The sequence below is a fragment of the Echinops telfairi genome, unplaced genomic scaffold, assembly GCF_000313985.2.
Source record: "Echinops telfairi isolate 266 unplaced genomic scaffold, ASM31398v2 ScPeMD7_2291;HRSCAF=2852, whole genome shotgun sequence".
Classification (NCBI taxonomy): domain Eukaryota; kingdom Metazoa; phylum Chordata; class Mammalia; order Afrosoricida; family Tenrecidae; genus Echinops; species Echinops telfairi.
The window spans coordinates 43,221,635-43,231,125 of NW_022106189.1; the positions used below are offsets into that span (position 1 = coordinate 43,221,635).

The following is a 9,491-nucleotide window of genomic DNA, read 5'->3' on the forward strand; positions in this document are numbered from 1 at the left end:
CTGGAGAGAGTGTTTACCGGAAGTGCTTGGTTCATCAGAAGCAGTCAAGAGGAGGAACGCTAAGAGGGGATTTCTTAACGAGGTGGTGGGGCTTCACAGAATCGCCGGGAAAGCAATATGACCAGAAATGGAAAAAGGGCAGAAATAAGGGCGGCAAATTGTTGAGCAAACCCAAGACACAGCAAAGAGCTCCCAGCACAATGCCAACACCACGTAAGGTGCTCTGGCCACTGTGGCTGTCCTGGAAACATGATGCCGGGTGGATGGATGCTATGGCCTCCCACAGGACTCTGCTCCAAGACACCAGTCCATGCCCTGCAATCCTGGGGGCCTTCTCTTGACAGGCTCGCTCCGAACTACCGAGGACAGTCCACAGTCAGTCACCTGGCCTTCATGGCTACTGCTGCGGAGAAAGCTAGGCCTCCCTTCTCTTCTACCAGGCTTCCCCATTCACTTGCTCAGCAGAGGCCCAGCAGCACCAAGCTGTGTGCCAGGCAGTGTTCCAGAAGCTGGGGAAACCGCCTCTGTTCTCCTGGAGACCAGATCTGTCTGAGATAGTCATACACAGAAGTTTAAATGGGGATGGAATGAATTTTGAGAAAGACCCTCTATGTAAATGAGAAAGGCGGGGGAGGGGGGAGGGGGGGTAGAGGAGGCAGTGCAGAGGATGCCCTGCAGTATGACCCGTGCAGGCCTAAGCCACCTAACGGAGTTCAAGAGATTGACCAGACCCTCAGTTGTTGTAAAGGGAGGCAGCTCAGTCTCTGGCTACTAGGTGTGACCCCAGGAAAAGGTATGATGCTGTCAAGTCTGTTCTGGTTCAGAAAGCACATTATAGGGCAGAACTAGTCCCTGGGTTTCCAAGGCTGCAATCTTCAAGAAGCCCGGGCTTCCTTCCACAGAGAGGCTGGTGGGTTTGCCCTGTTAACCTTCCACTGAGCCACCAGGGCTCCTTACTAGTATTAGCCAACACTGAGTGAGCTTTCATGGTCAAGCACTCAGTTGCTAACCAAAAGGCCAGAGGATTCAATCCACCCAGGGGTTCGTCAGAAAAAAAACCTGGCAGTCAACTGTAATTCTAAAAATTACCACTGTGGAAACCCTAGGGGGTAGCTCACCTCTGTCTATAGGGTTCATGTGAGTCGGGACTGACTCCACAGAACACATCATCATTAGTATTAATAGTAGCGCCGCGCACGCGCTCTCTCTCTGTATGAATGGAGACCAAATGCTCGCCCTGCTCTTCAGGAACTGAATCCAACTCTCAGTTATTGAAATAAAACTGGAGGTGCCTGAGGTACACATCTCATCTGTGGAAGTTAACTGGATAGTGAGCAATTCCAGTTTCCCATAAAAGGTTACCTGTGACTACCATAGACTTGGGGTGGGGGGCCAGATCCGTTCATTTGATGTGAAACAAACAAAAAGCATTAATATGTTAAATGACAGCAAGGGGTCAATAAAAACATGCAAGTCCAAGCAGACCTTGCCCAGGTTCACTAATTTTAGAAAACTATTTTGCTAGGCTAATTCAGGGTGCCAAATTGTTTTCTGTCCGGTCCCTGGCATGGTGGATAGCAATGCCTTCCCAGGACTTGCCCAAGCACCATCAACATAAGCCGCCTGAACTTACTCTTTCTCTTTAAGCTCCGGCAGATCCAAGTACCAGTGCTCCTCACTGATGATCTTCTTTTCCTCCTCTTCCAGCTGCTTCTTGGTTTCCGAGTCTAGTCCTCTTTGCATGAACTGCAAAAGCAAAACGCAGCACAGTGAGTGCCAGCGGCTAGTCGCCCACGGCGAGATGCCGAGTTGGGACTTCATGGCAGTGGGTCTGGGTTCATTTACATCACCTTCTCAAAATGACAAAAAGTACTGATGGAGAAGATACCGCTCAGGGCGAGGGCCCATGTGGGGAGGAGGGTGGGAGCGCTTTCTACTGAAGGTATGCATGGCAGATGTGGCACTGGTTACTCCAGCACGAGTGCAGGGAAAACAAGCGAGCTCGGAGCAGGCTCCGAGCTGTACCTGGTTTCAACATGACACTCTGCTGTCTATGATGTCAGCACTGAGGGAGGCTGGATGCAGGAAAGGGGGGCTATGGGGTATCATGGGTACATGCTCAGCTGCAAACTGAAAGGACAATGGTCTGAGCCCACCAGATGTGGCAGTCAGATTTTGCGAAGATTTACAGCCTCGGGGATGGTGTGGAACAGCTCCACTCTGTGGTAGAATCACTGTGAGTTGGAATCAACTCAGGCATCGGGTGGCTGAAGGGTACACAGGACCTCCCAGTACAACTCCCCGTACCTTCCAGTGACTCATTACTGTTTTTTTTAAAACATTTTATTAGGGGCTCATACAACTGTTATCGCAATCCATACACACATCAATTGTGTAAAGTGCATTTGTACATCATTCTCAAAACATTTTCTCTCCACTCGAACCCCCGACATTAGGTCCTCATTTTTTCCATCACTGTTTTGAAATACAAAGGCAAGTTCTTGCCAAACATACACATTGTTTGTAGTCCTCATCCTCCTAGGTCACGTCACAGGAAAGAACTTGCAATTTCTAGATTTTCCAAGGCCTATAGCCTTTGCTGTTCCTCATTTGTTTGTTCCCTGCCTAGCAAACCAGTCCTGCCTCTGGGGTGGGAACTCAGCCCCTTAGTTGGGGCTGCCTCAACTGACCGGGGAAGCACCAGCATGTCTCCCTGTCTCAGGTATGGCAGTGGAAACATGGCCTTCTTCATCTTCCGTGGCCAAGACGAGATTCTAACCAGCATGTGATGCCTCAGTCACCCTGCAGTATCAGTACTTGCACGGCACTGGCGCACATAAGGGTCATGGAATGGAAATGCATCTAGACTAGTCTTGTTTTCCCAGACTCCTCTCCTTGGACAGTTATTCTACCAATTGAGATGCCCCATTTCACCACTCTTATTCCTGGTGACAGAACTCACCAATCCTGCCCAAATGTCCATTTGCCTCCTGATTTTTGGTCCAGAAGCCCTCAGAGACACTGAGGACTCGGTTCCAGATTGCCACAATGATGTGAGTATGTGAGTAAGGAGTCATGTGAATGCTCTGGTTCCACCATGCACGTGGAAGTTACATCTGCACTATAATGTAGTCCAAGACATGTGCAAGAACATGAAGGAAACAGTTGGACGTGTTGCAAGAAATTACCAAAATAGGACACAGAGATGTCGTGTGATCACAGGCTGTTGTAAAAATGGTGCCCATGGATTTGTTCCAGGCAGGGCGGCTGCAGACATTCTATTTGTAAAATACCCTTATTTGTGAAGTGCAACCAAGTGCAGCACAATAAAACGAGGTGCGCTAGATACACTTTGTGGCGTATAAAACAGCCATATATTCAACAACAAATAACTTTCTGTTATACAAATCAAACAAAATAGCCACATACATGCTCTGTATACAAGGACAGGACAGAATACCCTGTGAATGTGAATCAAGCAATTTTAGTCTTTGGGAGTAATTCAATGTCCCAACTCTATAGAGTCTAAGAACACACTCTAACTCCAAGCTAGTGAGTTAATTTCACAGGCCAGAGACTAACAAAGCAACCATCAGCAAGCTGCAGCCTTTGGGCAGCTGTAAGAGCTTGAAAATAAAGTTTTATTGGAACACAGGCACTCATCCAGTTCTGAGTTTCAACAGGAGAGCTGACCAAGTGTGCCAGACAGTATGACTTATAAGCCTACATTATTTATTCATTTAAAGCCTTCTACAAGGGAGAGCCTTGTAGAGCCTCTCACAAGGGAGCCCCTGTGGTGAAATGGTTAAGTGCTATGCTGGGAACCAAAACGGCAGTGGTTTAAACATACCAGTTGATTCGAGGGAGAAAGATGAGGCAGTTCTGCTTCTGTTAAGATTTACAGCCTTGGAAACTCTATGGGGGCAGTTCTACCCTGTCACATAGGGTCACTGAATTGCTCTAAAGGAGCCCTGGTGGCATTGTGGTTACATGTTAGGCTGCTAACCTCAAGGTAAACAGTTTGAAACCACCAGCTGCTCCTTGGGAGATGAGGCTTATTGCTCCCAAAAAGAGTTAATAGTCTCAAAAACCCATAGGGGCAGTTCTACCCTGTCCTACAAAGTCAGAATTGACTCAATAGCAATTAATTTTGAGTTGGCCTGACTAGAGGGAATGGGTAAGCCTTTTACAGAAGAATACCTATAATCACAAAGTAGGAGCCCTTTCTACCTTCTGCCAACACAGTCCCCACGAGAACCACCTCCTTTAAGGCAATGAATTACTTAAGATGGCCCCTTTCTAGCCACAGATAAGGAGCCTTGGTGGTGCTGTGGGCTAAGTACTGGGTGGCTAACCACAAAGCTAGTGGTTCAAACTCATCAGTCACTCGGAGATAGAAAGATGAGGCTGTCTGCTCCTGTAAAGATTTAGTCTTTGCTAGAGGATGTACACTGGTACAGATAGGAACTGGAAATATAGGGAATCCAGGGCAGATGAGCCCTGCAGGGCCAGTGGTGTGAGTGGCGATACAGGGAGGGTAGAGGGAGAGAGGGTAGGAAAGAGGGAACCGATTACAAGGAACTATATGTGACCTCCTCCCTGGGGGATGGACAACAGAAAAGTGGGTGAAGGGAGACGTCGGACAGGGCAAGATATGACAAAATAACAATTTATAATTATCAAGGGCTCATGAGGGAGAGGGGAGTGGGGAGGGAGGGGAAAAATGAGGATCTAATGCCAGGGGCTTAAGTGGAGAGGAAATGTTTTGAGAATGATGCGGGCAATGAATGTACAAATGTGATTTACACAACTGATGTGTGTATGGATTGTGATAAGAGTTGTATGAGCCCCTAATAAAATGATTAAAAAAAAAAAGATTTAGTCTTTGAAACCTAAGCAGTTTTACTCTGCCCTATGTAGGGTCACTATGAGTCATGGTAGTGGGTTTGGGTTTTTGGTTAGCATGCATGGTCTTGTAAATCCCACCAAGTGACAATGCACAGCAACCTTTTTGGGGGTAGGTCCATGTAAATAAGGTGTATGGAACCCTAACAAGGGGATTGGCCAGTTGTCATACAGCTAGGCTTAAAAAAGAGTTAATCCCTGAGCAGAGGGGGGAACTTCACTACCACCAAGAAGAGAAGGTAAACCCAGAGGTATAACACTGAAGACAGTGTGGGATGCTGAAAAGCAGCAGTAGCTGAGAAATGGTGGCAAGAGGACAAGCATGAGATGGAGTGGTTGTGGGCTGAAGCCAATGGAGTAAGTCTACTGTGGACCTGCTGAACTACAAAGTGAGAAAGCCAAGCAGATTCAAGGCTCCCTGGAAGAGTGGGGTTTTTCTGGGCATTGATTGGCAGAACTAAAGAGTTTTCTAACACTTGAATGAGCAAGACAGAGGCCAAAACCAGGGGCCCAAGAAGAGGACAGGCGATAGGCATGGCAGAAAAGCGGTTCTGATCCGACTTGTATTCGGAGTGGTTCCTGATCCTGAATTTTAACCTATGACTTCCCTAATAAACTCTATGCCTATATGGTTTATGAATTCTATGTGGCCACTGAAATGAATAATTTTTACCCAGCAGAAATTAAGAGTGTCATGGGAGAGATAGGTGGCATAGGAATTGGTAAAAAGGCTGGAGGGTGGAGGTATGTCTGATCTCATAGCAATCAGATGCTTTGAGCTGTTGATGTGCATAATAACTAATAACTCTCTTCCTCCATTGTGAAGCAGGGTTCAGGGCTGGCTCAGTTATGGCAACACTGTGAAATCAAAACAGAACTGATATGGAAAATGTGGGTGTATTGCAACATTAACAAGAATGGGAAAAATCATGGATCGAAGCCCTGGAATGGGAAACTTGGAAGAGCAATAATAAACCCTCTCAGGAGCCTGGTATAGAAGACTCAATCATTGCCAAGATTGGAGAGTGACATCCATTCAAAATGACAAGGATAAATGTCACCTTTGAGCTGGGCACAGTTGTTTCTGACTCTGGTTCAAGAGACTTAGTGGCTATGCAACATACATGCTGTTCAAGCTTTCTACGGAGATTTAAGTTTCTGGCAGGTCGTTGATCTGTAATTTTACCCATGGCAATTACTGTTCCAGGTATCCACATTTTACAAATTTAGGTCCATCCTGGTTTCACTTTGTTGGCCATGACTAAACAGGGAAGAACTGGTCTGAAGGCCTGCTGTGATGTTAGATAAGGAGGTCCAATAAGCCATGCCATCTTTAACCTCCAGTCCTCAACAGCTGACTAACTCAGAGGAGCTTAAGTACATCTGAAAACAGATGAGTCAGGATTAACTCTTGAACCCTCTTTGTTCCATACTTAAGATTTGGATCTTAAGTAGCTACTCCATTTATTCTCACAGGAACCCTTCCTGTATAGCATCTCTCCAGCAACCTTGTCAGTAAGTTCCTTCTTATCTACAATAAGAATAAGACGTTGCTAACCCAAATTGAAAACCCTGGTAATTCCCCTTGCCCCTGCCTTTACTTTGCTTCTAATGTTAAGCCTCCAATCTTTACCATTTGGGTGAGAATAATACTTTTATCTTGAGCTAGTTCCTTTCTTAACTCCAGGGTCCTATCTTTGATCTGAGCCACACATTCATATGGCCTGTTCCAAGAGTTAAAATAAATTGCTACAATCTTTTCCATCTCTGTCCTCAATGTACTCTACTACTTTGAAATCATCTTATCATTGCTGCCACTTAGTAGATTCCTGAATCACAGCGACCCCATGTGTACAGAGTAGAAATGCTCCCTGGATTTCCAAGGTTGTCTTACATAAGCAGAAAGCCAGGCCTGTCTCCTGAGGGCCCTCTAGGGGGGTTTCAACTGTCAAACTTTCGGCTAGTAGTCAATTCACCAAGTGGTTCCTCTCTGAAATCTACCATATATACTCATGTATGAGCCAAGTTTTTCAGTACATTTTAAATGCAGTTTTTGTGGTAAAATTAGGTGCCTCAGCTGATACTCAGGTCATCTTATATTCAAGTATATATGTTACTTGATAACAAGCCAAAGAAGACTGCTAAGATCCCAATTTTGTTAATATGCATGAAAACAGTACTTAGATGCTGTAAGATGGGCTACAATTTCTACTCCACCCTTCACCCTATTTACACTCGTGCTGAATTCTATTCAAATCTTGCACATCCAAAGTCTACTCTCCAATACTTCAAAACATACCTCACTTTCTTTGTCTGGAAATTCCACCAGACTCTAAACAGAAAGACGTGGCTGTCTGCTTCCGCAAAGACCTCAGCTTAGAAAAATGCAATGGTCCATTCTACTCTGTTCTAGGTTTCTATGAGAATCCGCTCAATCACACAGTTCTAGCCTGACATCGAATACTATACATCTGTCAAAAATCCAACAACATCAATAGACAAGCAGAATGGTGCTATGGTCAAGTCAATTCTCACTCGTGACAGCCCCAGGCATACAGTATACAACTGCTCCCTAGGACTTTCAGACGGTGACCTTTGGGATGCAGACAGCCAACTCTGCAATGCCAACTTTTCAGTTAGTAGTTGAACGCTTCACTGTGGGAGACACCTAGGGACCCTTCTACCAATGAGCAGCATCCAGAGAAAAGTGCAGTGATTCAAACAGGGGTTCTGGAAAGGATCAGCTTGAGTTTGAGTCCCGTGTGCACTACTTAGAACCAATACAACTTTGGGTATGTTACTTCTCAGTTCCAGTTATCTCAAAGGAGTCCTTTATGAGGATTAGATGGGTTAATATATACAATACACTTAGGACAGTGTCTGGAACAGAGTAAGAACTATAAACTCTTGCCATAATTATTGAACTTTTGTCTTATCTCTAAGTTCAGCAAGGCAACTCACTTTCACATCAACTAATATTCTTTCCATTCCCACTGCCACTGAGCTTATTCAGCATCATCAGAGAGAACTTCAAACTGGTCCATTTGGATGCAATTGTGTCATTTGTGAAGCCCTCATTGTGTTGGACTGCTAATCTCAAGTTCAGCAGTTCAAACCCAGCAGTCCTCTGAGGTGGAAAGATGAGATCGTCGGCTCTTACAAAGATTTACAGCCCTGGAAACGTAATATACGGTTACTATGAGTAGGACCCTAGGGTCCCAGATGTAGTGGATTATGCTAACTCCAGCAGTTTGAACCCACCCGGTGCTCTATGGGAGATGAGGCTTTGTGCTCCTGTCAAGATTCACAGCCTAGCAAACCCACAAGGATTGTTCTACTCTGCCTTATGGGGTCATGGTGACCCAAAAGTGAATTGGTGTCAATGAGATGAGTCAGAATGGACTCGAATGGCAGTGGATTTGATTGGATTTTGATCCTTCTTTCGATGCATTCTCTACCGGGTAGTTACAGTTAAAGTCTCTTAAAGAGTTAAAAACCGGGGGGTTGTTCTTTTTTTCCTTGTTCAACCGGAACCCTTCAACTTGGCTTAGGTTGTCCGTTTTGGGTTTAAAGCTTTTTTTTTTCTTCCTTGGCTTGTTTTTTTTTTCTTTGCCTTGTTGCCAACGGCTTGATTTGCTTTTTTTTTTCACCCGCATCCCTCTGATTTCTAACGCGCCTTTTCCTCAGCTAAGCGCTTACCCTCTGTTCACCCTTAAGTCTCTATTTCGGGACCACTTTCTGACTGTTTCTTTGAAGAGTGGCCTCCCTTTTTCGCCCAAGGCCTCGCGTCTCGGCCTCATTCACAATCCTGCCCGGCGCCTCAGGCGGAGCAGGCGCCGTGAATGAATGAATGAAGGCGGCAGCTGGGGGAGCCCCGGGGTCTCGCTGGCATTCCCAGACGTCCCGCGCGCCGGCCCTGCCAGCCCCTGAGCCCGGGGAGGTCCTACCGCCCGGCCCGCCCTCAGTCCCGCACCTTCATGCGCAGCAGATTCTTGGACAACTTGGGCTTGTGCTCGGTCGCCATGTTGCTTGCTCCCAGTCACAAGTCAGTGCGCATGCGTGCCGCTGCGTGCGGCGCTACGTCGGACGTCACGCGGCGTCCCCCCGCCCCGTAACTCCGCCTCCGGGCCCTGCTTTCCCGGGCCGCTCTCCTCTTGGTGGTTTTTCTCTGGGAGCCCGCGCCTCCTGAGGAGTTGGCTGGTTAGGGTGCTAGCCGCCGCCGCGGGGGTGAGAGCAACTTAAGTCCGCTGGGGTGCGCTCCCCTGACGGAGTCCGACATCGGAGGAGGCCCAGAGAGCCCGCCGCTGAGGTGCCCACGCGCGAGGGAAGGGTGCGTTCCTTCCTCAGAGTCCCAAGGCCCTCCTTGCCTCACGTCCCCGACATGCAACGTGGTTGACTCATGCACTGAACCGCCTCCTGCCTTCTAGTTTCGTGTTACGTCCGCACTAAGCCAGTGAGGTACACCTCCGCACCCCCTCCTCCCCGCCTCATGGTGCAATTGGGTAAACTGAGGGAGATGGGTAGGTACCCAGCCAGCCCGTTTCAGAACGGCTTTAACCGCTATGCGAACAAATATGGTGAGAAAC

The 9,491-nt window shown here is 47.1% G+C and overlaps 1 protein-coding gene across 1 annotated transcript in view; it reads right to left on the minus strand.

Annotated features, from left to right (window-relative positions):
- MPHOSPH6 (M-phase phosphoprotein 6) overlaps window positions 1-8,938 on the minus strand; it is a 13,983-nt gene extending 5,045 nt beyond the window's left edge. Inside the window, exons 1-2 of the mRNA XM_013005149.2 lie at window positions 8,879-8,938; window positions 1,634-1,746 (exon numbers count right to left, since the gene is read on the minus strand). Coding sequence (XP_012860603.1) covers window positions 1,634-1,746; window positions 8,879-8,929 — 164 coding nt within the window. The 5' untranslated portion in view covers window positions 8,930-8,938. The remainder of the gene's footprint in view (window positions 1-1,633; window positions 1,747-8,878) is intronic.
- Window positions 8,939-9,491: the final 553 nt, after the last annotated feature.